Source organism: Psammomys obesus, unplaced genomic scaffold (genome assembly GCF_907164565.1).
Source record: "Psammomys obesus unplaced genomic scaffold, mPsaObe1.curated_primary_1811, whole genome shotgun sequence".
In the NCBI taxonomy this organism is placed as follows: domain Eukaryota; kingdom Metazoa; phylum Chordata; class Mammalia; order Rodentia; family Muridae; genus Psammomys; species Psammomys obesus.
This window is the reverse complement of record NW_026585689.1, coordinates 11,206,992-11,234,841: the sequence shown is the minus strand read 5'-3', so window position 1 is coordinate 11,234,841 and position 27,850 is coordinate 11,206,992. Positions and strand designations below refer to the sequence as shown.

At 38.9% G+C, this 27,850-nt stretch overlaps 1 protein-coding gene across 1 annotated transcript in view; it reads right to left on the bottom strand.

Moving 5' to 3' along the window:
• Nucleotides 1-11,581, bottom strand: part of Tomm70 (translocase of outer mitochondrial membrane 70) — a 32,610-nt gene extending 21,029 nt beyond the window's left edge. The window contains exon 1 of the mRNA XM_055594213.1: nt 11,083-11,581. Coding sequence (XP_055450188.1) covers nt 11,083-11,415 — 333 coding nt within the window. The 5' untranslated portion in view covers nt 11,416-11,581. The remainder of the gene's footprint in view (nt 1-11,082) is intronic.
• Between the last annotated feature and the right edge of the window lie 16,269 nt (nt 11,582-27,850).

The window sequence follows — 27,850 nt, the reverse complement described above, 5'->3', positions numbered from 1 at the left end:
TAAAATTAAACCAGGTAAAGATATCAACATTAGGTTCTGATAAATAATCAACAACCTCAAAGCTCTGAAGCAAGACTTTCAATAAAATTCTGTAATTTGACAAATTAGTGTTTGAAGTTAAACACAACATAGACGTATAGTACAGCTTTAGTGATAGAATGAACCTAGATCAGGATGAATGAGCCATATAAAAAGCAGAAATGGCACAAGAGCAATAATCATTGTGCTTATCAGTAACAATAAATGTGCACAAGATTGAATTTATGATTAAAAGGTTTTCAAGTTGTTTAAAAGTAAAACTAAATGTGATCTAAATAGACGACTTAAAGCAAAATGACACAAACATTTTAGAAAGGAAAAATAAACATATAAAAAATAAACATTATAAAAGACACATATAACACAAAAAGGCAGTATCTAAGGACCGCTCTTAAAAGCAGCAGATGGAACATAGTTCTATTGATAAAGGTACAATCTGATCAAAAGTATAATTGTTGATCTTTGTACTAAATAAAACTTTAAAATAAGCAAGCTTGACTACCTTTGATAGTAAATAAAAATCAAAGAAAAACATTATTTTATTTAGCAAAGTAAATTTTCCTTGTTTCTGAGTCACCAGAAGCCTGCCTAATATCCTAAAACATTAGGGGCTGTTTATGTGGAAAATAATGTGGCATAACTAATCAACATATTTCAGCTTTTAATCAGTATTTTAACTAAAAACTTTCCGATTAAATAAAAAGAACACTCACTGGCTAAAGAAAGATACAGATTTCTTTTAAGAAAGAGAGTCTAAATGTGCTATGCCCAACAAGGTGAACTTCAACTGGCTATTTACCTTTTATTTAATTTTATGTATATGGATGAGCTGCATGCATGTACGTGTATGCACCATGTGAGGCCAAAAGAAGTATCAAACTCCTGGAACTGGAATAACATATGATTATTAATCACTCTGTAAGTGCTGGGAATTGAACTTAGGTCTTCTTATAAGAACAAGTGCTCTTAACTCTTGAGCTATCTCTCCAGGCCCTCAACAATTTCCTTTTAAAATTATCCTGATTTCTTATGTCTACTTAATTTCCTTACTGTACTACTGAAAATAAATGGTGTTCTGAAGACAGTTGAAAAAGAATACAATTACACAGATAAATGATGAGCTGGCAAACGCTTTTCCATCATGACCCCTCTACTTCTCCACTATGGGCAGCCAGTTAGCTACAACTGACAGTGGCACAAAATCCACTAACATCCCCTCACCTTGTGATTAGCCCAACTCCCATTATTTCTGACCCACAGCTCTTCTTTAATAAAAATGCAGAGAAAAATGGCAAGACAGTATGGATAGTAATGAGAAGCTACCTTTTCGTACACAACAGAATTTATCACAAAAAGCTGTATACCAACAGATACTGTACTCCTGCTACCCCCAAAACTAGGTTTTTCGGGCAAAAATTAAATGTTCTGAGGGAAAAGAGAAGCCCACAATAGACATTATAACCATTGTTTTAATACAAGGGGTTTTAATTCAATCCCACAGAAATATTTTTGTATTTCTCTGTCTACCCTCTTAAGTTATATTAAATATTTTTAGAATTAAAGGAAGTGCAAAAAATACCTGAAAACAATTCTGAAAATATATTTTCACAAATAAGAAAGGAAGACAAGACGATCTCAAATATAGTGGGAACATCATGAGAGGCTAGTTCAATCTTTTCATGTAGTCTACTGCTCTATTCAGAAGTTACCAAAGTTATTAAAAGAAACCACAAAGTCATTTAACATTACTGGAAGCAACTTGATTTTGGTAGTCTTTTGGAGTGCTATACATTTTGTAATTAAATTTTATGAAAAGTTAGTACTCCTAAGTCTTTTATCACAATTAGTTTTATTATACTCTGGCCTTATACAAGCAAGTTTGGCAGGTTTAAAGAACATTACTCTTGGTGGCTCAGTCCACAGAGTACATGGTGTATAAACATGATAACGTACGTTTGATTCCACATAAAAAGCTGGGCATGCTGGCACTTGTGTAATCCCAGAAGTGGGGAGTCAAGGGCAGTTGACTCCCTGGGGCCTCCTGGCTGGCCAGCCAGTTTAGCCTAATCAAGAGTCCCAGTTCCAAGTGAGAGAACCTGTCCCAAGAAACAAGGAAGACTGGCTTCTGATCTCTAACCTTCATACGTGTGTGTGTGTGTGTCTGTGTGTGTGTGTGTGTGTGTGTGTGAGAGTGTGTGTGAGAGAGAGAGAGTGAATTATGAAACAAACATTCTGAACCAAAAGCTAGCACGGGAAGTCCCACCAGGAAAGCTCATACATCACTTGACACCAGGAGACTGGTGACCAGTTTGGCCACCTTGGGAAGCCTCATTTAATATTAAAAACAAAAACTAAACGGCTAGAGAGATGCTTCAGTGGTTAAGAGCAGTGTCTGCTCCTCCAGAGGAAGAGTTCAATTCCCAGCACCCACATGGCAGCTCACAACTGTCTGTAACTCCAGTTCCAGAGGATCTGACACCCTCACAGAAATGCAGACAGAACACTAATGCACATAACAATAAATAAACCTTTAAAAAAGCAAACAAAAACTAAACTAAAATTCCCTCAGTCTTAAAGAAGAATACAGTTTGAAGAGACTGTCATATGTATTCTTTCCTCAAAGCAGGCAATACAAGGACATACATTTAATCTCTGTAAATATTAGAAAGAATATAACTAAAGATGTTCCAATTAGTTAAAATTATAAACTCTAGCATTTTCTACCCCAGATTTGATTAAGTTTCTTCTCCTCATAATGCGTAATCATCTGCAGTTTTGGCAACATGACTCTGAGAAATCAATCCAGCAAATGTTAGAGAGGATCATGAAATGATACATGAAGCAAGTTATCAGTTACTGTCAAAACTGCTTGTGAAATGCTCTTAAGACCTCCATCCTAAAGACATAAGATGTGAATTTAGTCCCATTTTATGCATAAAGCCGGATGCTCAAGGCAGAATTCAAGCTCCACAGACCTGACTTAACTACATGTTACTTCTCTACTGTACAGACAGCATAGCTGGCTTGTATTTATGACAGATGCCTTATGAAAGTTAAGAATCTTCATCAGTGGAACAGCACTCACCATACCCATCCACCCTACACACACAAGCCAAAACAGAACAAAACAAACACAAAACCTCAATGCTTATGCACTGGAGCTGAACAAAGGAAACACTTGGGTATGACTTGGGTATGATGCTCACTACACACTTATTCCATACAAATGGAATCACAGCACAACCAGATCTTTTTCATTTTGCCCAGAAAGCATAATTTAGTTCACTCTGTTTGTGTGTGGTATTTCTCAGCTGCTTTTGCTTTTTTATCTTATTTTTTGAGAAAGTGTCTTTCACTTAACCTAATACCAGTTTTGCCAAGACTAGCTGGCCAGTGAGCTAAGTTCCACCTGCCTCTGCTCCCTCAGTGCAAGGGTCCACAACTGCATTTGACACAAGCCCTAGGGCCTGAACTCATACTTGACCAGTAAGCACATTACTTTCTGAGCCATACATTCTCCAAGCCCTAAATTCATCTACATATTTGGCTCTCCACATCCATGAATCCAACAAACTGTGGAACAAAAATATTCAAGAGGCCGGGCACGGTAAAGCGCTCTTGTAATCCCAGCACTCAGAGAGGCAGAGGCAGAGGCAGATGCATCTCTTTGAGGTTCAGGCAGCCTGGTCTACAAAGAGAGTACAGGACAGCCAAGGATACACAGAGAAACCCTGTCTCAAAAAAAGAAAATAGTCAAGGAAGAAAATAACAACAAAACCCTTAACTACTGTTGGCAGTGGCCGGGTGTGGTGGCGCACACCACTGGTGATCTCAGCACTCTGGGAGGGAGAGGCAGGTGGATCTCTGTAAGTTCGACACCAGCCTGGCCTACAAAGTGAGTCCAGAATAGCCACGGCTACACAGAGAAACTCTGTCTTGAAAAAAAAAAGCAAAACTGCTGCTGGCATATATTGTGACTATACATATATGCTATTGGTATATATTAGGCCTAAAATGGACCTGTATCAGACCTTGAATCTGTACTACACATACATACTTTTGTTTTTATTCCAAAAACAGTACTATTTTATCATCATTCCAAAAATATTTACCCAACATCTACCACGCATTAGGTATTACAGAAATGTCAAGATGACTTCAGCTTGAGTACGCATATAATGTATGATGCACACAATATACAAAAATATAATGAACACACACACACACACACACACACACACACACACACACACACACATAAGGCATTCAAGCATCACAGATTTGGACATCCCTGGCACCTATCCTATGTAGACAAAGAGACACATCTATACCCAAAAGGGTAGACTTAATCCTATACATGTCAGTATAGAAAACAAGTAAATGACCACTTTTCAAATAAATTACATCAAATATTGAAATCCTAATCTAATAAGGAACACATAAGTATACCACACAGCTGACAAGAATATTACCAGTTCACAGAACAGCAACTACATATGCACATAAATCCAAACCTGTGCAGGAAAACGCATGTATCTCAGGCTATTTGTTTAGGAAACAATGAAAAGCATTAAACATGTCTTTTTTCTCAATAAAAAATATTATATGTTAAAAGTTGTCAAATAAAAGGCAAAAGATGCCCACCATGTCTTGAAGAGGCAATCCTCTGATAAACAAATTACAGTTTGTAATAAAAGTTCTAGGGAGTAAGTTTTAGCTCCAGTAAGTTGTTAGTGAAAGTCGCTTATAAGCTTCTCTGAAAACAAAATGACCAATAAACAGTCAAGAAAGTATTTCAGGAGGACAAACATCAACTCAAATGAATTAATAGACATAGACATGTGCAAGACACCAGAAAAGAACTGGTATCTAAACACAAGTTTATTGACATTATGGTTATGTTACAGAGTGTATTCAAAGTGACAGACTATGTTACAGAGTGTATTCAAAGTGATAGACATTTGGCAATAAATTACCACAAATTCTTAGCAAACATATGTACAATTACCTTCTAATTGTTTAAGGGGCTTATTTTATACATGAGTGTTTTGATTGCATGTATGTTTTATCCACTTTAACTGAAAATATCCTAAGTAAAAACTCATTTATTGAACCTAAGCTAGTAAACATTATAGCTTAGCATCACAGTAAAATACAGGGTGCTTTTTGCTGGTGGTTTATTCACACAATCCTGTAGCTGTAGTTCCCTTCTGCTGCTCATAATTGCCAAAGATTATCCTATAGGGAATATCACTGAGGCTGAGACAAAGTAAAAATTCAAAATATAGTTTCTAAAGAATGTTTGTTGATCCATCCTAAACTAGGATTCTTCTGTCATTAATTTATATATATACATATATATATATATATATATGTGTGTGTGTATAACTAGAAACTTATAATTAACTTTATTATACGTCAAGATTAGTTTCAAACATCTGCTGTGTGTAAGGCATTAAATTCTGAGACTAGAGAATAAAAGAGAGCAATCCCAGTGTTCACAGACTCAAGACTATAGTAGTAAAAAGAAACTCTGGTACCATACAGTAGTGCTATAGCCGGGGGAATTATGGAATCACATAGACATGGATTTCAGAAAAGGTGAGATGACATCACCGTTGTCTTTTAAGGGGAGAATGTGAGAGAGAGGCAATGCTCAGAGAACATCCAAAGACCAGAATCAACAGCAAACGGAAGCTGAGTGTGGTAACATATTCCTGTAATTCCAGTACTCAGATAGGAATATAGAGCTTCCTTCGTACATGGGGCTTACAGTCACTGACAGTCTTGCTCTTCTGCCCATGGGGCTCAAGTAATCTTTCCAAGCAGCTCTGACTATAGCTCTATGTACTACTTCATATGCAGTGGAAGAATGACCCTGAACCACTGATCCTCCTTCTTCTACCTCTTGAGTCCTTGGATTTACAAGCACATACCACATCAGGTTTTATCCACTGCTGGGGATCAAACTAAGGGCTTTGTGCAAACTAACCAAGCGTTCTACCAACTAAGCTACAATATCCAGCCCTCTCTTGCGTACTTTCAATCATCTCTAGATTACTCATTACTTAGTACTATGTAAATCATTACTGTTCTGTTATCTAGGGAATGGTAAGAAAAATACACTGTACATGTTCAATAGTTGTGCAAGTCCCCACACCCCAGCCGCAAGTCTTTGATCCTCCATTTGTTGAATCTACGGATGCAGGAAACATCCTGAGTTGACCGAAATATAAATAAATAAATAAATAGATAGATAGACAAATAAATAAATAAATAAATAAGCAAGCAAGCAAATAAACAAAGGATAATAGTTGTTCAGTTGATAAATTCAGCAGTGGGAATGCAGTAGTCAGCTATTTAAGACATGATGTAGAATATTCTGCTTTTACTTACTGATTAGACATGGAGAATGTAAAAGTGGTAAAAAGAGACAGTGATGACACCTAAGCTTCTGCTTGGGATTTTTTGAGATACATCAATTAAGAAAAGGTATGATTAGGAGAAAGAGGAGACTAAAATATTCGTGAGACAAATGAAAATTCCTTTTAAGTTAGACCTCGTGAGAAGTCTGGCTAACACCCATGGAACTAGTAGAGTACATAAAAATTCTTAAAACAGAACCATGAAGGTCTTAAAAAGAAAAAAAGAAAAAAAAAGCAGAAGAAACTGGAAAAAATAATAATCAATGATATTTAAAAAATAAAAACAGGTAAATGTGTTTCAGCAATAGAAAAAAGTTATTAAAAGGGCAGAATAAAATATTTAGAGGTAAGAAAAGTATTACTCATAATAGGAGTGTCACCAGCAACCCATAATTTTTTTTAAATGATTAGAGTTAGGCCTGAGAGTGTATGCCTTTAATTCCAGAAGCAGAATCTAGCTCTAAGACAGTGACACACTGCCTAAAAATAAATTAAAAAATAATAATAAAAGAGGGGTGAGGGGCAGTGGCGGAAACAGCTTTGGAGCATATTGAATTCTGTTTCAGCACCCATGTAGGGCGGCTCACAAATGCCCCTTATCCCTGCTCCAGGGGAATCTTATGCCTCTGGTCTCCTGGGACACCTTCCCTAGGGTGCATATAACCACACATGCAGAAACACATTAAGTAAAAATAAATGACTATAGAAAGAAATTTAGGGAAAGAGGACAATTATATCTGAAGGAAGATGGCCACAGCAAACAATACTAATCCTTCCACTTACTATTCTGGCATTGATCTGTGGTCCCCAACCACTTTATATGAGATAATATCTGTATGATGGCTAAAAACCTTGAACATTACAACAACTACTTTCTTTTATCACTGAATTTAAAGCATAATTGAATAAAGTTAGTATTTAATTAATAAAGTCATGAAATCAATATTGCTCTTAAACTAATGCATATTTATTAGTGAAACTAGGATAGCAGACTTAGCGTTTATTTGTTAGTCCTTTGACTTAGCGCGATCTAGAGCAAGTAGTGTCATGGAAAAAATAAGGAATCTTCCAATTTTGAAAAAACTGTAAGATGGAACACTGTTTTTTTAATTTTTTTTTTAAATTTTACAAGTGTTTTAATGGAATATGGTTTAATGCTTTATCTCAGTCATAGAAATTACCAACTGTCAGATGTTTTCTTTAATATCTTGATAGTTTTGCCTCTTAAAACCATTGTAAATATCTTTACATTTTTCTTGCAAGCTTTTGCTGCCTCATAAAAAGTGATAATTGAATATGGCCCACATCACACGCAAACATCTAACACTAGTTCACTTTATATTTGGGCAAATCTAAGTCCATAGAAAACTAAGCAGGTTTTCCATTCAATTTGCTAACACTGAACCCTAAAAAAGGTATTTATTTGCTGACCCCTTAATTCTCTTAAGAATGTAGTTACTACTCAGTTGGAGAAATACAGCACCAGAAACCTAGCTGGTTTTTTTTTCAGCTGGAACAAATGCTAATCTATTCAAATGCAGAGCATCTTCCAACCACACGTAATGTATAAACTAGGATAAATATTACACTCATAATGACTCTAAGGAAACTCATTTTTAAAAGTGAAAAAAGTCTTAAATATCTATTGTTTAATGACAGTTAAGAGTACACATTTCCATTAGAAAAACAAAGATTTTTTTAAATTAATTAATTAATTTATTTATTATGTACACAGTGTTCTGCCTGCATGTGTGCCTGTGCACCAGGAGAGGGCACCAGATCTCACTATAGATGGTTGTGAGCCACCATGTAGTTGCTGGGAATTGAACTCAGCACCTTTGGCAGAACAGCCAGTGTTCTTAACCTCTGAGCCATCTCTCCAGCCCAAACATAAAGATTTTTAATGTTGGCTTGCTAAACAATCCTCTAGTAATTCCAAGCAAGATTTCAGGAACATGTTCCTAAATTCTGCATGGTGAGGTAAGAAAATAGTATATACAAGTGTTTTGCTCAGTTTTATTTGGGGACAAATATAATAAGAATTTTAAAGCAGTTCAAGCTACAGAGACTTCAACAGAAGTCAGGTCAATCAAAATTATTCTTTATAAAAACTGTAAGCTACTTATACATATGCAAATCATTAGTACTGCTGTAGACAATGCTATAATACTGAAGAGGATTTAAATAAACCTAAATTTAAAAGAGAATTTATTAATTCTTTCAAAAACCATAGCATAAGCATGCCTAAGATAGGGGATGTGGCTAAAACTACAGCGTAATACTAAAATAGTTTCATATGCAAAACTACTTGTTTTATTTTTAATTATCTGTGCACACGCGCACGCACACACACACACACACACACACAAAACGCTTATGTGCACCCAAGTGCAGATGCCCTTGAAGGCTGGAGGTACTCCCTTTGGAGCTGGAATTACAGGTATGAGCTGTTAGACAAGGGTGCTGGGAATCAAACTCATGTCCTGTGCAAGAATACTAAGCATTCTTAAAGGTTAAGCCACTCTCCAGGCCAGCTCCCCTTATTTTTATTTTAATCTTACTTATAATTACTACAGAACTAAGAACTTTTATGTAACTTTCCTTTATCTACTATTCCAGATTAAAATAGAAACCATATATGAAATTTTCACATGTACAAAATTTCACATACATGGAAACACTAAGACAATAACTAGTAACTAATCTTGACAACCACCTTCACTGGCACTCACAGCCAAACCATTTCTGAAACAGGCACTTAGAAGCTGCTCTTGCTAAAAATGCCCTTAAAAAGATCTCACTCTGGCCCAAAAGGTGACTGAAAATAGGACAAAAGCCTAACATCTCTGTATGTATTTTGTGTTTGTCCCCTTTAGCTCAACTAAATGCACAGAGGTTAAGTCATTGTCACTAGCCTTTTTCCTCCAGCCACCTTGAATTCCAGGAAGAACAAAACTTGAGAAGGCAGAGCACCCTTCAGATGAGGGTAATTATCCTGGATGCTGAGTCCACACTCTGGAAAACAAGTAATCATCTTGTAGGAACCAGACTAATCCCCTTACAAACCCTGCATTCAGCCTTCCCACCGCCCCTCTGGCATGATCAGAGCTGAGACAAAGGCCAACCATACCACTTTGACCACAGCTGCTTAATTATGCACACCTCCTGCTCCAATTCTCCCTCCATTTAAACTTTACCGTTCTTGTGAGTAACCTAAAGACAAACTTGGGGGTTACTGGAATCTTCTATTGATTCCTCTTTCCAGTGGGCCACACTAAATTAATCTCTGCTTTTTATCATTACTTATCTCTGTAACCGGCTTCTTGAGATTGGGTGGACCAGCATAGTTTGCTGGGGCTGCCAGTGCTGCCAGGCTTTCATTTAACGTTTTTAGCGCTGGATGAAATCCTTTTAGTCTACCAGTTTGAGAGTGAGATAAACTGGGTTTACCAAAATAACAATGCGGGACAGGCCAATCTAGAATGACATCGCCTCAGTTCTCAAAGATCACGGTTCCTTTCAACATTGTAATTTCTAATTAGAAATGGGCTGTTTAATTTCTCTATAGGAGGAATAGAGCCTTCTCTCAAGCTCGCACACATTATCCGTATGATTATACATCAGAACTTCTCCTGAAGCTAATTAGTAAAACAAAAATGTGTCTTCAGTCTGGGTGGAATGAAAATGACTGTCAGTCATTTAACTGTACACAATTTTTCTCATGAGCAGAACTGTATATAGGTTGCACATGTATAAAGAATTTGCTTGTGTACCTGCCTGGGTGTTATTTAAGGTAACTTTCTTTGAACACGCTATCACTCCAGACTCAGATGAGGTCCCTTAGCTCACTTGATCTGAGGCCATGCCAATTCTCACACAGCCGACAAACTTGTCAAAAAGATTTAACAGATCACCAGATCAGATAAATCAGTTCATCACTCCAACGACTGGTCTAACACCAGAGACTCTTTATGAAGTGTTAATCAGGCTTGTACATATGTATATAGTCAGGTGAAACAGAAAATTTTAAGATGTTTTCAGCCAAAGAGTAGGGGGTAAGGGGGTACCACCACTTTACTCTTCAAACAAACAAACAAACAAAAAAAACCCGGCTTATTTCCTACACAAAGCTATCTAATGAGTTTTTCAGTTTTGTCACTGTAACTGCTCACCTCCCCTGTCAGAAGAAAATAACTCCAAAAGAGAAATGGCTTGTTAGTTATTAAACGGTTCTCATTAAGTTCTGGCCGTGGGAATTACAAGAACAACTCATGTCACAACTCTGATTGTTTCGTGAAATTTACCTTTCTTCGCTTAACAAAATCCCTAAGTTTGTATATGTTTCCCATACCTACACCGCTAGGGATAAATGCTGTGTCACTGAGAAAAGCAAAAGATTCTGCTGGGTCTCAGAAGAAATTGTCAAAGAACGTCTCTAAGCTAGCCGGCCCGGAGCTGCTACTCTATTCCCTATAAAGGCAACCAGAAACGACTCTGAAGTCCTCTGCGGCCACTCGGCAATTTCCGACCGGTGGGAGGGCCCCTCACCCGTACAACACGGGTCAAGGAAAAACTGCATCCGCTCGTTTCCACCTCTATGGCCCGGGTGGCTTCTCACCATTTCCAGGGAGTCACCAGAACCGTCGGGGTGGCCGCTGCCCAGGGCCGGACTGGCCCTGCCCTCCGGGGTCTTCCGTTCACTGTTGCGCTTCAGGCCGCTGGCGTCGCCCCGGCCTCCCGCCTCCCGGCGCCTCCGCCTTCGGCTCCACAGGTACATTGCCCCAGCACCCAGCAACAGCGGCGCCCCGATGGCCAGCGCCACGTGCCATCGCGGCAGGGTCCCCGCGCCCGAGCCGGGGACCCCAGTCCCGCCGCCACCGCCCACTCCATTTCCAGAACCGGGAGCAGCCGCCGCCGCCATCGCCGCCTCCACGGGCTTAGAGGCGGCCATGACGACTGTCCTCCGCCGCCGCCGCGCCGGTCGCGGGCGCCACGGTCACCGGGCAGCGTGGAAAGGAAGACGGGAGCGTGGGGGGGGAAAGCAACGCGCGAGCGAGCACGCCAGGCAGCAGGAGCGGACGACAGGAAAGGGCCAGAGGTCACCGGAAGCCCGGAGCATGCTGGGCTAGACCCGGCATGTGCCCGCTCCCATCCGGAGAATCACTTCCGGGGTCAGAAGGCCGCCTTTGCGCCGGGCGTTCTGGGTAGCTGGTTTTTCTTTCCTTTAACAGGCGGTTGATTAGAATCACTTGGGAGGTCTTGAGCCGTCTGTGACAGCTGACCTCTTCTCCAGGATGGAAGGACCGGTAGCACCTGCATAAAGCGTTTTCTGGGTACACGAGTATCCACTGGGATAGGCCCAGTGGCGTTGTGAGTGGGCGGGATTGCAGAAGCACCGTGGAGGTAATTGGCCGACAGGAATGGTGGGGCCGGCCACCCAGTTGATTGGTAGGTTTGGGGGATCCGTTTTGAGGTTGTAGCTACTACGTCAGTGCCTGTAAAGACTAAAACTGTGAGGGAAAGGTGAGAACATTGTGCTGTATAACCCAGCTTTGTATCTCTGCAATATTCAGATTGTAGTTTGGATGACTTTATAGTTCCTGGGGTAATGGTAGAGGGCAAAGTCTAGATGAAAACTGGGAAAGGTAGATTGACTAATCGAAGTGACTTGCGGGTGCCTGTGCACTCCAGCTGCAAGACGTTGGCGTCTATTAGGAGGCTTTCCGAGTAAAGGCTTTCTTCAAGGGCTCCGGATCGCTGCAGTCATCCTTATATACGTGTTGTAAAATTGATTCCACCTGACACCAACCGGTACAACCTTAACTGAAGCACATGTGCCACTCACAGCACTCCAGTTTGCCCACCTATTTGAAGTAGCTTTCTTAAACCTTCTTGAACTCTGGGTAATGTCTCCAGAGATAAAAATTACTTTGCAAGGTGTTTGGAATTCACATTATTTTCAAGAAGAAAAAAAAAAAACAAACATTAATAAATAAAGGTTCCAGACTATGGCTCTTTGTCTCAGATTTGAACACACCCCTTTGTCCAAAAAACAACAACAACAAACAAACAAAAACCAAACAAACCGTAGGTGGTCATTTGGCTTTTAAGTGCCATAGGATGCTCAACGTAACAGCACTACATGAAGACACCAATGGGGACCAATTAGAATGACCCAGTTTGAAATTTGGGACCATGCCTTTTCTCTTGCTTCATGGTGGCTCTCACTAGTGAAATGTTTGCACTAGCAACAAACGTGGCAGTGTGACTGAATTGATCAAACAGAGATTGATGTGGGCACTCTACTGATCCCAGAGCTTCAAAAGTGGAATCTCTTGCCCTCTAAGTAATCTTGACATTTTCAGGACAACAACAAAAGGATTCTCCCCCTATAACTTCACATTTTTCTGTGATGTTTTGGACGTTTATCACTTGACAGTTTGAATAAACCATTGGAACCAAGACATATTTGAAAGATTTCGCCTTTATCTTGTGTATGTGTGTGTATGGGTGCACCCATGCCATGGATCATGATAGCCTTTGGGAGTCACTTCTGTTTTTCAGCCTTGTGGGTCTTGGGAGCTTTTATAGCACCAGCAAAATGACTACACCATCAGATAACAGTTTTTGTTTCTTCCCTGCTATACCACATTGCCATGGTTAATTGTCCTTATATCTGCTGCTCAAGCTCATCTTGATTCCTTGAAGACTAGGAATCATGATACATACAGTAATCTTTGTATTCCTGAGCCTGTTACTAAATTAGATATGTGATGGGTACATGTTGGTTTATCTACCCAACAGATTGCTGGAAACAGTTAATGCAGGATAAAGAGCTGATAAAATATTTAATGAACAAGTTCCTGGCTGCTTCAGCTTTTCTGTGATTCTTGCCAGGACCAACACTGCTGACTACCACTAGTAGTGGTACCAGCTAGGAGTCGAGTCAACTCAATTGCTGTGCCTGTTCCCCCAAAAGCCCTTTTCCTTCACAAACCACCACCATCACTGCTAGTTCCAGACTATTGTTTATTGGTTCCTGACCCTAACCTTCACTATGGCTCCTTCCAGTTGACATTATGGCATTGTTTTGTATTCTACTCATGATATGTAGAATCTCCATTTTCCTGAGCTCTCCTGATAACTCTCTTGATCCTAATGGTTTCTGCTCTTTAAAAGTTCCATCAAATCTTCAGTTGAGTAGGTGATAGTACTTTACTTGTCAGGGGTATGTCATGCCATGAGTCAACCAACCGACTGCTCATTCTGCTGTCAGAGCAGCCTCTGCATTTATCTGCAAGGAGCCATGTATAGTAACTTTCTTCCCCCTCTTTCGCTGTGACTGATAACTCATGTAGAATTTATGCACTCCTTTGCCATCTTTATGCCCACTCACAGGTTTATAAGATCTTTTCATCCCTATTGACTTTAGTTCATTGCCACTCAAAAGATTTTGTATGTTTTGGAAGTACAGAAATGCCTCTTGTACTTCATTTTTGTTTTGGAAGAAAATTTAATTACACTTTTTGTTTTGTCTGTACACGTCTGTCTAGATGTGAGCGGACACTGGAGTGCCATGGCACAGATAGGGAGGTCAGAGGACAACTTGCAGGAGTTGGTTCTCTCTTTCCACCATGAGGGTCTGGGCTTCAAACTCAGGTTGTCAGGTTTGGTGGCAGGCATGTGTGTGGAAGAGAGAGGTCAAGTCTGGACTTATCTAGGAAACCAGACTTGAGGATTTTCTGTCCTGTAGACCAGAGAGAACCACCCCCCCCCTCTTATGGCAAATCTTTTTCTTTCTGGGGCAAAAATCTCATTGCTTTGGGAAAAATTTTAAATTTAAGAAATCCAGAAGTCAACAATTCAAATAACTCCTTTACCTTTTTATTCAGGGTCTTCAAGACTACCCCATGTTTTAGTGATTCATTGAAAGGACTCAAAGGGCTCAGCATGTGTTAAACTCATGACTAATATTTATTACAATGAAAGAATACAAAGAAAGATCACAAATTGGACAGGTACATAGGCAAAATCATGAGTAAATCTGACTCACATTCCCAAGAACCTTCTTCCAATCTAGTCACAAAAGACATGCTTAATTTTTTAAGCAATAAGTTGTGACATGTCAAGTAAATGTTTGCTGGGAAGGATCATTAGAGCCCTAACATTAGCATACTGGTCTTGAAGGCACTCTCCACAAGGCAAATACCCAAACTCTAGCCTCCCAGAAGAAAATCAGTTTTGTTTTGTTTTTTTAGTCTGTTATGGTTTAAATGCCCCCACAGACTACTTGTTAAGAACTGGGCTACCATCTTGTGGTGCTATTGGAAGGTGGCAGAACTTTCAGGAGGTGGTATAGGCTTTGGTCTTTTTTTTAAACCTACTATACTTGAGGTTCATACCTCCCTACAAACCCCCAACCCTAGGTAGAAGGTTAGTAGGCACAGGGGATATAGATCTTTTTAGACTTAGTTCCTTTGGGGGCAATTCCACGTGTCGCCATCAGGATTCCAACAGTTCAGCAAACAGCAGCAGTGACATGAATCAGCAGCCACCCCCTTGAAGGATTCTCTGAAGAGTTTCTTTCAAGGAGCATCTCTCTCTCTCTCTCTCTCTCTCTCTCTCTCTCTCTCTCTCTCTCTTCCTATTTAGCCCTTCTCAGAGTCTGTACAAGGATGTTTTTCAGCCAGCACCCCCTTCACCCCCCCCCAAGGCAGTTTCCAGCTGACAAGATCACTCATCCTCTCACAAAGCTGTTATTAGCTGTGGATAAACTAAAAGCATTCCCACATCCCACACTTCATATTTATACAACATAACCAAAACTTCCTCTGCAAGGTGGGTTTCATTGAGACTATACCACTGAAGAACTTACTGAAATACTGTCCCCCTCCTCTTTCCATTCATCTGCTTTCTGGCACCTATGATAAGCGCACAAATTTACTTCAAAATATGCTGTCTGCAATGGTGTTCTTTTGCCTGATGACAGGTTCAAAAACAGCAGATCCAACCAAGTCTTGAAACCATGAGCCCTAAGTGATTACTTCTTCCTTTTCAGTTGGTTATCTCGGGTATTTTGTCACATCATGCAAAGTTGTTGAGTACACTGTGTAAACACATTGAGTAATATAAAGAGTTTAAGCCAGTCTTATAGTTTGAAAAGTTTTAAATCACTTCAGGAACACTTTATTATCTGAATTCTCAGAGGCCAGCAAGTGACCATTTTTGTAAGCAGTCTTTTCTAAAGTTAGACAGCTTCCATCATTAGTGTATTTAAGTACAGTTCAATCCCTTGGACAAGATGTTCATATATTTATTATCTGTAGGACCCCAGATTGTAGGGTGAAACCAATCTACAGGACTGACTTCATTTGAAATTCAAGGGTTGTGTATTTTAGCTGTTAAATAAATTGTATTAACTGTAACAGTCAATCTTAGAAACAAGACTGGTGAGTGCAGGAGTGGAGGCCACCTCACCCTGCTGCCTCGTCCTTGGCACTGGTTAGTGTGATGATAGGCCCTGTGGTTAGTTTACACCACTACCGCTTAGCACCCTCATATTCAAGATCTGTTGTGAAAAGCACATTACGTCTTCTTTCCCTGCAGCTCCCCAAGCTCTAGCATTAAAAAACAAATCTGCTATCACAAAATCAGGATAGCTCTTCTAACTTCATAGAAGATCTCTGAACTGTACAGAATTTGGGACAGCGTAAGTGAAGGGTTTCTTTAAGCCAGCTGTATATTTTTATTACCGAGTTAATTAGCATAAAGTGATTTTTATGAAAACAAAGTCGGTATATTTCATTTAAAGTCTATCACTTTACCATTTGACAGTGATTACTTATTTTATCTTTTACTTAGAAAGGTGGAGTGCAAGAAGAAAGATAATTGATACAGAAAAACATTCTTAAGTTAGGTATGGTGACTCATGTCTATAAATCTAGCACTCAAGAGGCTGAGACAGAAGAGATGCTATGAGTTTGAGACTGGTCTAGGATAGATAGTTTCAGGCTAGCTTGAACTGTACAAGAAGACTTCTCTAAAATAAGGAAAGAAAAATATTATTATACAGATTGGTCAAAAAGTATTATATTCTGATTAAGTCAAAATCTCTAATTGCCAAAAAGTTCAGAGTGTTCTCTGAACTCAATAATTTTTTTTATGTCCTGCCAATTATTCAGAAATTCAGAAAACAGCCTGGAATTATGAATCTGTCTGGATCCAGCTGCATTTAATCACCAAACTGTCTATATAATGAGAAAAGTAAGTAAATTTGGCGCTTTGTCCATTATTGCAAACTTCAGATAATCTAGAACAGAACAGAAGCAGTGAGGCACCTCAAAGAAGGAACATTTTGTAGTAATTTCCTCCAAATTGAAACAATTCTTTTCATAAGGAAGATTCATTAACTCTCAGAAAGTACATGAAACTCACAATACTTAGGAAGTCCCTGAAACTTACAACACATGAACAAGGTCCCACCCCAATTATTAATAATTGCTTTTTGAAGAGACTCTGACCTGGTAAAGCAGCCTGCCTCCAAGTTGTGTAGAGTTACTAGAATTGAGCTATAGTGAATTGTCACTTATGCTGGGGTGGAGTTTTCGTCATTGTATCTGTCCCTGAATTGTCTGTGCTCCTGTAAGCAACTCTTCAACTTTATTTTTCCAGTAAACACAGTCTACTAAGTTACTTAGTGTTTACTAAGTTACTCCAGTAAACAATTTACTAAGCTAGACTTGGATGGAATCCTTTCTTTGATGTCTTTGGTGCCTTTACCTTGAGTAAATGTTTGTTCATGTTTATTCAGGATATTACATAACTGTAGTCATCTGTTTCATCTGTTAGGAGTGGGGGAAGAGACCCTACTCTCCATCATATATTCTTTTTCATCACCTACTAAAAGGAAACACACCTTTTTTTTTTTCTTTTTTTTGAGACAGGGTTTCTTTGTTTGGCCTTGGCTGTCCTGGACTTGGTAGATCAGGCTGGCCTTGAACTCACAGTGATCTGCCTGCCTCTGCTGGGATTAAACCCATGTGCCACTGGGAACACAACTAGAGAGATTTCTTGTGAATATTAGTATATATTGTATTTGTTACTTCTCTATCACTGTGATAAAACACCCTGACCAAGGCAATGTACAGTTCCTGGGGCGGGGGGGAAATAAACTTTGTGATGGTGGAGCAAAGACATGGAGATAGATGGCTGGAGCAATAGCAATTTTCCCCTACCCACTTGCCTCATTGCTTAACCTGGAACATCTCATCTGATTTTCTCCTGACTTTGAATTGGCATTTACAACATTGATCCCTCCAGTTCTCATACCTTTGAAATCAGACTAAATCACTCTACCAGCTGTTTTTGTTTTTCTGCCTGCAGATGGTAAGATTGTGAGACTTCTCAAATACCGTAATTGCATGACTCAGTTCTTCACAGTTGTTTATAATTCCTGTGCTGAGAGAGAGAGAGAGAGAGAGAGAATTCTCCTACCTGACAGTTCCCTGCCCAATTAATTCCAATTAATTGAGTGTTTGATTTTTGGGAGAACCATCCAGTGACATTTAGTATTTTGGTTCTATTACTCTAGAAATTTCTTGTAAAAAAAAGTTTTATTCATAGTAGTTTTATAGACAGGGCTGGTTCTGCTGGGTCTCCCAGGAAATCTTGCCTGCTTCCTTTAGTGAGCTAGACAACCGACAGTGAAGACATAGTTGTCACTTCTCCTGGGACTAGGAAGCATCTCTTCACTAATATTATGAAATAGAAAGCACACATTTTTTTTCTCTAAAAAAGAAAGAAAAGCATTGTAATAAATTTGATGCTTTAGTTTTCTTCTAACATAAACTATGGTGCCATGCTGTGGAAACACTGGAATAGTTTTCAAGCCTATCTTCTTACTCATCTCCAAAAGGGATTTCTATGGTAAATAGCCAATTACTCACCTGTTTGCAAAAGAGATCCCAAAGATCTCTTGGAGGCTGCCAGAATGGTGGAAAGCACCTTGCTTCAAAATTGGGTTTGAATCTCAGTCCTCCACATTCAAGATGCAACACTAGTTGCCCAATTCCAAGATGATTATAATGAAAATGCCATTTACCAACCCTGAAAAATAAAGGGGGATTATTTTAATCGTAGGAGTTTTTTGTTTGCTTGTTTTCTTGCCCTTTTTTTTTTTTAAGAAAGATAGCCCCAACTACCTAAATGAACATCCCAAATAATCATAGACTGAGTTTTTAAAAGTGGGGTACTCATACAGTGCACCAGTTCCTCCTCCTACGGAACCATGAGTAGTCGTCACAGGCCCAATGTGGATAGTACACCAATCATCATCATCATCATCATCATCAGCAGCAGCAGCAGCAGCTACACTATCACTGCAAGAAACTTCAAATGTCAGCACATTTGATCCATGGGGGCAAAGGTCAGAAGTGGTAGTTAAAGGCTTATAGTTAGATTGGCAATAGAGGAAGCCAATTTGGGTTCTGCAAATGTGTCTTCGCTTACAGTGGTTGGTAGTGTAGGGATATATATACACAAAATTCATCAAGCTGTGTGCTTAATATTTGTGTATTTTAAATACACATTTTATCTTTTGTGTGTATAGGAAATATTTCAATTAAAAGTTGCCTTTGACCCAGGTCATGGATTTTCTCTCACTATCAATTTAGTAGAAGATTATTCTTCTCCATGAAACAGATTTTAAATTGAAGTCATTTGTCCTTTATTTGTGGTCATCTTATAAATGGTCTGCACCTGAAAGGAATAATACCAGGTCATATTCCATCATTACTGACAGCTGAGATGCTGCCACATGCTGCTGGCAGCAAGGCACAGGGCAATTCAGGCAGTAGGCTGTACCTACCTTTAGGCTGCAAGCCACAAGCCCTGAAATAATTTTTTAAAAGTTTCATAATTGAAATAGACAAAGGCGAGAGAGGAGTGTGGGTTGAACAGTTTATAAATAGACGTTGCTGAAATCTGATGAAATGATTGTTTGGTAGATCTTTCTTCTCAAAGATTTTATCAGCTAGGCTATGCCTGTAGTCCTAGCATTTGGGAGGCTGAGGCGGGGGGGATCACAAGATCAAGACCAGCCTGGAACTAGTGAAAGACCCCCGGAGGGTATCTTTCGTCTGAGAGACCCCCTCTCAAGGAACAGTGAGTCTAAGCGTTCGGATGTAAACAGCAAGAGGCTTTATTGGATATACGGGTACCCGAGCGGAAAGCCACTCAGATGACTTTGTGTGTCTTTTTGGGTGGAAAGCTGGGTTTTTTATAGGGTTAGAGCAGAAGCACTGATATAGAAGCGAGAAGCATAGTTATAGGGAGCTGATTGGCTCTTTTATATGAAACCATAACATGAATCAGGGTTGGCAGGGACACCAGAATTTTAGGAACTGGGTGGTCAAAACAATTATGACGACCTTGACTAGTGTCGCCATATGTTGTTTTTTTTAGGACTCCTATCTCAGCCGGACCACTTGTCAGATATCCCATGAGGGTGGTCAGGACAAGTTGTTTTTGGCTCAGTTGGGGCAGCCTTGACCGCAGATATCTTGAGGGGGTGACTTAGCTGGATTTTTCAGAGTAATTTTTAGTTTCCATCCGGCCTTTATTATTTTTCCCAGAACTGTGATATACCACAAAATGGCGTTAGCTATGTTTAACTCTGTTTAACTCAGGGTGATATGGGGTCTTTTATTCCCCCATTTCTTTGTTAACTTAGAATGGAATCTTTTATTTTAGGGCCTAGGGGCAAGTATTTTGTTTTTCGCTGTCAGAGTTGATGATATTGTTGGGTCAGTATCAACGCTTGTATGACAGAGAGCCGATCTTTTATGAACTGGACCAGCCGATTTAGAATATAAGGCCCAAATAACAGAATCAAGAGAATTATGATCAGGGGGCCCATGAGGGAGGAAACGAGGGTGGTGAACCAGGGGGCTTTATTGAACCAACTTTTATATCAACTCTGTCTCTCTTTGAAGAGTTTTTTTTTTTTTTTTTTTTTTTTGGTTATTTTTTTTTTTTGGTTTGGTTTTATTTTTTTTTTTTACGCTGTTTTGGTCGGCATAAAAGTAATTTTTTTTTTTAAGGCTGTATATAATCTCTTTTTTTTGTAAGAAGAGGATATCTAGCCCCCTTTGATTTTGTAAGACCACTTTTGACAGAGAGGTTAAGGATTTTTTTAGGGCACTTATTGATTTTTTTAATGTCTGTAAGTCGGTATGTATAGCCTGTTGTAGTTGTTGGAATTGATTAGTTGTTGTCAAGGCGGTGGCCCTAGTCTCAATTTTGGCGGCAATGTCTCTTATTGTTAGCCCTCTTAGTATTATTGTCAAAGTTAAAGACACGGGTTTTTTATGATATCGAATTTTTTTTTTAAAGTGTCTGTAGATATAGTCTGGTTTGTGATAGACTATTTTAGGCCATAATTTAATAAGGACACAAAAGTCAGAACTAGCATTTTAGCCTATAGCTGATATGTAGGGGGTTAGGTCGGTATTATATGTCTAATAGGTACCATTGGGACCAGTCAGGTAGTAATTTTTGGTATCAATATTGGCAGTGGAATCATAAAGTTGTTGATAAGCCACAGGTATCTTTTTGACACAAAGCCCCTGTCCGGACACTTTAGACAGAGTCAATCTATGTTGGGCAGAGGGGTAGCAGCTCGCTGGAGGGCTTGTATGGTTAGAAAAGTTATCTATTATGGCCAATCTTTTATAATAGGGTGGAGCTGAAACTAGGCATAACCAGCATTTTTGAGTCTGATCGGGATTGGAGTGGTTTAGCACCTGATAAGCTCTTGTTATTAGATCTAGAAGTCTATCTCTTGATCTAGGCCTCTGGGGAGGCTGTATAGTAGGGTCTATGACAGTCGGGCTAGGGGAAGAAACAGAAGCATTTGGGGCCGTGGGCCATAGGGGTGGATGTTTTGGCTGAGAGGGTCTTTTCTGATCTGACAAGACCGGGTTAGGGCCCACAGACCTAGTAATAGGTAAGGCCTTTTTAAGCCTGATCCGAAAGGTGAGGCCTATGTCTTTTTGATCTTTATAAACCCGGAGGCCCCATCTAAATCCCTGTGAAGTCTAAATCTGGTGTTTGGCTTGTGGAGTAAATTGAATCAACAGGGGATTGTATCATCTTTTGGTTTTGTCTTGGGGATTATATATCCCCAACGTGGTTTGTTGGAGAGGTGTATTAAGAGGGACAGATGTGGGATTTTTTTTTTATTGTAATATAGTCTCAGGAGGAGGAGGAGGGCTTTTAGTGAGTGTCTCTTGAGGTTTTATATCTCTATGAGGCACAAAAATATTGATCTGTCTACCCACATTTATGATGGAGAGTTTTATTTTGATGTGTACCGGGACAGACATAAATATCCCATATCTTATTGTCGGGAGGGCCCCGCAAAAGGGCCCTTTTAACCGAATTGATGTAGCTTGGATCAGTGGCCCGTCTTGGGGTTATCCGTTTAGGCGCTCGGCCCCCAGGTGGAGGCCAAAAAATATCAGGAACTGTCTAGTCGGTATCTGTTCTAAGGGCAAGGGCACAGAGATCTATTTTTAAATCTGGCCAATGGGGCTGGGCCCCAATAGAGGAGCTTGTCATGACTATATCTCTAGCTTGGTTTTTGATGACCCAAGTATAATTGTAAACCTGATGAGGGGAAGCATAAGTTATTTTTAGACTTAAAATTAGACACAAGCTTATTAGGGCTCTCTATGAGTCACTCTTATCTTTAAGGGATTTTGGGTGTGGTGAAGTTTTTATCTGGCTTTTGACTCTGGGTGGTCGGGTAGGAGTTTGGGATCGGCGGCCTTAATGTGGGAGGTGTGGACCCAGGCTGTGATGTCGTCTATCTTTAGGGCCGTGGGTGTCGTTAGTAGTATAGTGTAGGGTCTCTTTTAGCGCGGCTCTAGGTTTTTGGTCTGATGTCGTCGCACCCAGACCACGTCCCCGATCTGGAATTGGTGGGGTATCACAGGTTGATTTAGCTGTTTTTGGTATGTAGCTGTCAATGATTTTCAGACCTCCCGTTGTACGATTTGCAGAGCCTGTAAATGAGCTTGGAGAGAAGGTCGAGAGAAAGAGGCTATGTCAGGGTCAAGAAAGTGGGCAGCTGGCGGTGGGGTACCATAGAGGATTTTAAAAGGAGTGAGTTTATGAGGGCCAGGTGTATTTTGGGCCCGATATAGTGTTAAGGGGAGGAGGGTCACCCAATCTCTAACGCCAGTTGTAAGCGTCAATTTAGTTAAAGTCTCTTTAATAGTTTTATTTATTTGTTTTATCTGTCTTGAGTTTTGGGGACGATAAGCACAGTGTAATTTTTAATTAATTTCTAGTAGTGTGGCCACCGACTGACTTATCTGGGAGATGAATGTAGGGCCGTTGTTGGAGCCCAGTGTCTGTGGCATATCATACCTGGGGAAGATTTTTTTTTAAAGTTTTTTGGTGACGACTCTGGCAGTTTTATGTTTGGTAGGGTAGGCTTTTATCTATCTAGAGAAAGTGTCTACGAACACCAGCAGATATCGGTATCTATATAGTCTAGGCTTGACTTTTGTGAAATCACCTTTTTAATGGGTTTTGGGTCAGTGTCTCCGGACTCTGGCCCCAGGACCCACCTTATTGTGTCTAGTATTTATTTGTGTACACACGGTGTACCTTTTTGTCACTTGTTGTAGAATCTCGTCTTTTTTTAGTAGATGGTAGGTGTTCTTTTTTTTTTTTTAAGAAGGGCTTTTATCTTTTTGTAACTCAGGTGGGTCAGTTTATGGAGATGATCAACCAAGTAATAGGTCAGACGTTGGGGCCACACTAGTTTTTTTTTTTAATGTCTATCTCTGTGTCTTAGGGTGGTAGGTAGCCCCCATTTCTTTTAGTAGGTTTTGGTCTTTCTGGCTATATTGAAAAACAGGCCTTTGATCTCGTGTAGGGGAGTCTATGATTGTTTTTTTTTTATTGTCAGGACTTGAGAAACAGTAGGGCTCTCTTGTTGAGCCACCCTGTGAGTAGTTTTATCTGTCAGGCGGTTATCTCGAGCCTCAGGGCTGTTTTTTTTTTTTTGGTGTCCCGGACAGTGAATGATGTTTAACTTTAAGGGTAGGAACAACGCCTCGAGCAAGGCTAGTATTTTAGCCTTGTTTTTAACTCCTATCTCAGCCGGACCACCTGTCAGATATCCCATGAGGGTGGTCAGGACAAGTTGTTTTTGGCTCAGTTGGGGCAGCCTTGACCGCAGATATCTTGAGGGGGTGACTTAGCTGGATTTTTCAGAGTAATTTTTAGTTTCCATCCGGCCTTTATTATTTTTCCCAGAACTGTGGTATTCCACAAAATGGCGTTAGCTATGTTTAACTCTGTTTAACTCAGGGTGATATGGGGTCTTTTACTAGCTAAAGAGATCCTGTCTCAAACAAACAAACAAACAAACAAACAAGAATGCTATTATCAGAAATCATTTTAAATACTAGTTGACTTAGACCTCTGGAGGAGAGCTCAAGTTTTCTCAAGTCAGCCTTGCTGGGTAATATTTCTCTTTGTCAGCTTTAGGCACGATCTTTTTAAGCATTTTAATTCATTGTTGGAAAGAGTATAAAGGTGATGACAATGGTGATGTGCCTTTTGCCTGTTGGGCAAGAGGCTTCTAGCAGGTAACGCCTTCTTCATGTTTTAGTAATCAAAGCTAACTTCAGCTACTGTTCACACAGCTCTGGATAAGACAGATCATCATACTGAGAGACAATGTTCAGACCAACAGAAAAAAACTTGATGTTGTATGTGAAAGCCTTTCAGAGGTAGGTGTGCTAAGCTATTCTAACAACGGGTCAAGGTTGTTTTGCTTTGGAACAGGCTGGGCTCAGAGCAAGGACTCTGCTGCCCCCTAGCAGAACCCTTATCTCGTTATGTCAGTTATGTCATTGGAAGAGTTGGAGCTATCCTAGGGCAATGTGACATTGAAATACACCTGAAATTAACCTTAAAATAAAAACACTCCCTTAGAATATACAATGTATTTTCTCTCCACTGTCTTCCCTGCTGTATATACACCACAATGTATCAAATAAACTACCTTTTGGTGTCTTGGTGAAATTTTTCACTCCTTGCTCATTACCAACTGGTTACCACATTCCATGTGGCATTTTGGTGGTCTGGAGGAGGAAACCCCCTTTGGCCACTTTTTACTCCAGTCAAAATGTAAACATTTATCTTAAAAGGGATAGTTGTTTATTCTGGATTCATTTTGAGTGAATGTGGCTCAGAAATACAAATTTAAGTAACTCCAAATTCTATGTTCCAACATGGAAGCAGTTTCATGAAGATTTTACAGCTTTTATAGAACAAAGAAAGCCATATGTCAAATGGACCCAACAGACATCTACAGCATTCCACAAAACACTTCAGCAATATACTTTCTTCTCACTGTCCATGGAACTCTCTCCAAAATTAATCACATATAGGACAAAAAGCAATTCTCAATACATATAAAAAAAACTGAATAATACTCTGCATCCTTTGATTACCATGGATTAAAGCTGTATATCCACAACAGTAGAGATGATAGAAAGTATACAAACACACAAAAGCTGAACGACTCACTACTGAATGAAAATTCAGTCAAAAATGGAAAGCAAGAAGAAAATTAAAAACTTTTTAGAATTGAATGAAAATGAAACCACAATATACCCAAACCTATGGGACACAATAAAGGCAATTTTAAGAAGTAAGTTCATATCACTAACTGCCTACATTACAAACAAAACAAAACACATAAAAAGTTCATATTAGTAACTTTACAGTACAATTGAAAACTAGAAAAGCAAGAAATAATTCAAGAGAGTAGATAAGAAATAACCAAACTCAGAGCTGAAATCAATAAAACAGAAACAAATAAACAAACAAACAAAAAACAATCAATGAACAAAGAGTTGGTTCTTTGACAAAAATCAACAAGATTTTTCTTAGCCAATTAACCAAATGTTGGAGAGAGAATAACTAAATAAAATTAGGAGTGAAAGGAGGGACATTACAAGAGAGACCAAGGAAATTGGTCTCAGAAAATCATAAGGACATCCTTTAAAAATCTGTACCCCAATAAATTGGAAAACCTGAAAGAAATGAATATATTATAGAAACAGTAATTAAAATTTTTGCTACTCAGATGTATTCAGTGCAGAATTCTACCAGACTTTCAAGCTATTCCACAAATAAAAAGTGAAGTAACACTTTCTAATTCTTTTTATGAAATTATCTACTGTTCTGATGCCAAAACACACAAAGACCCAACAAAATGAAAATTATTGACCAATATCTCTTATGAACAGAGATACAAAACTTCTTAATAAAATACTCCCATTCTTAACAGAAAAAATACATAAAAAGATTATCCACTATGATCACAATGATGATGGCTTCATCTTAGAGATGCAGGAATGATTCAACATGCATAAATCAGTAAACGTACCCCACTACATAAACAGACTGGAAGACCAAAACCGTACATGATAATTTCATCAGATGCAGAAGAGACCTTTGACAAATCTAATATCTCTTCATTACAAAAGTTCTGGAGAGACTAGGAATAAATAGAACATACCCAAACAAAATAAAGACAATTTATAGCAATCCCACAGCCAGCCTAAATGGAGTGAAACTCAAAAGCATTTCCGCTAAAATCAGGAACAAGAAAAGGATGTTCACTTTCTTCATACCTATAGTACTTGATGTCTTAGCTAGAGCAATAAGATAATTGGATGAGATCAAGGGGGTACAAACAGGAAAGAAAGACATCAAGTATCCTTATCTTCAGATGATATGCTTTATGGACAAAACACCCTAAAAACTGCACCAGGAAAGTTCTACACTTGATAAGCACCTTCACCAAAGTAGTAGAATACATCATTAACACAAAAATCAGTAGCCTTCCTATATTATGAGAATGAAATTAAGAAAAAAGTACCTTCCTCAATAGCCTCAAAAATATTTTAGGGTAATTCTAAACAAGTGAGTGAAAGACTTAATAAAAACTTTAAAATATTGAAGAAAGAAACTGAAGAAAACACCAGAAAATAGATCTCCCTTGCTTACAGATCAATATCTATCAAAGACATCTGCAGGTTCAATGTAATCTGTGTCAAAATTCCAACATAAGTCTCCACAGAAGTTGAAAAATACAATTTTAAACTTCATATGGAAATGCAAAAACCTGGAATAGCTAAAACACTCCTGAATAATAAAAGAACTGCTGGCAATTTCACCATTCCATATTGTAACTATTATTATAGAGCTATAGTAATAAAAACAGAATGTCTTTGGCATAAAAACAAACATGATGAGCAATGGAATGAAACTATAGACCCAGACATAACCCTACACACCTATGGACACCTGAATTTTTTTTTTTTTAACAAAGAAGCCAAGATACAAACTGGAGAAAGATGGTGTATTCAACAAATGGTGTAAGTCAAACTGGATAATTTCGTGCATAAGAAAGAAAATGGATCCATTTCTAACTTAGCTACACATAGATCAAGGACCTCAACATAAGACCAGATTCCCTGTATCTAACAGAAGAGAAAATAGAGAATAGGTGTGAACTCATTGACACAGGAAAGAACTGAGAGCATAAACATTATAGCGAAAAATTAATAGACAGGACTTCATGAAGTTAAAAATATTCCTACATCAAAGGACAGCATCATTCAAGCAAAGCAGCAGCTTACAGAAGTGAGAAAAAAAATCAGGGAAGAAGTAATCTAACTAAACACGGGATAATAGAACTAAACAGTTCTCTAAAGATGAAACACAAATGGAGAAGAAATAAATATTCAATATTTTCAGCAATCAGGTAAATGAAAATTTTCTTTTTCTGTAGTGAAGGGTTTTCACTTCATGAAGTCTCATTTATTAATTGCTGGCCTTAGTGCCTGTGCTCTCAGTGTCCTGATCAGACAGTCCTTGCTCATCTCTGTTTATTACTACTCTATTAATAATATCCAAGCATTGGAAACAGCCTAGATAGCAATGAAATGATGAATGGATAATGAAAATGTGGGCCATTCACTCAATATTATTATTAAATATTATTTTAAAAATAGTATTATTTATTTAATTAAATTTTTATTTTTATATTAATTACAGTTTATTCACTTTGTATCCCAGCTATAGCCCCCTCCCTTATTCCCTTCCAATCCCACCCTCCCTCCCTTATCTCCTCCCATGCCCCTCGACAAGTTCACTGATAGGGGAGGTCTTCCTCTAATATTTAACATTATTAAATATTATTCAGCTATTAAAAAATGAAGTTATGAAAACTTCAGGTAAATTAATGGGACTGAAAACAATCATCCTGAGTGAAGTAATCCAGACCCCAAAAG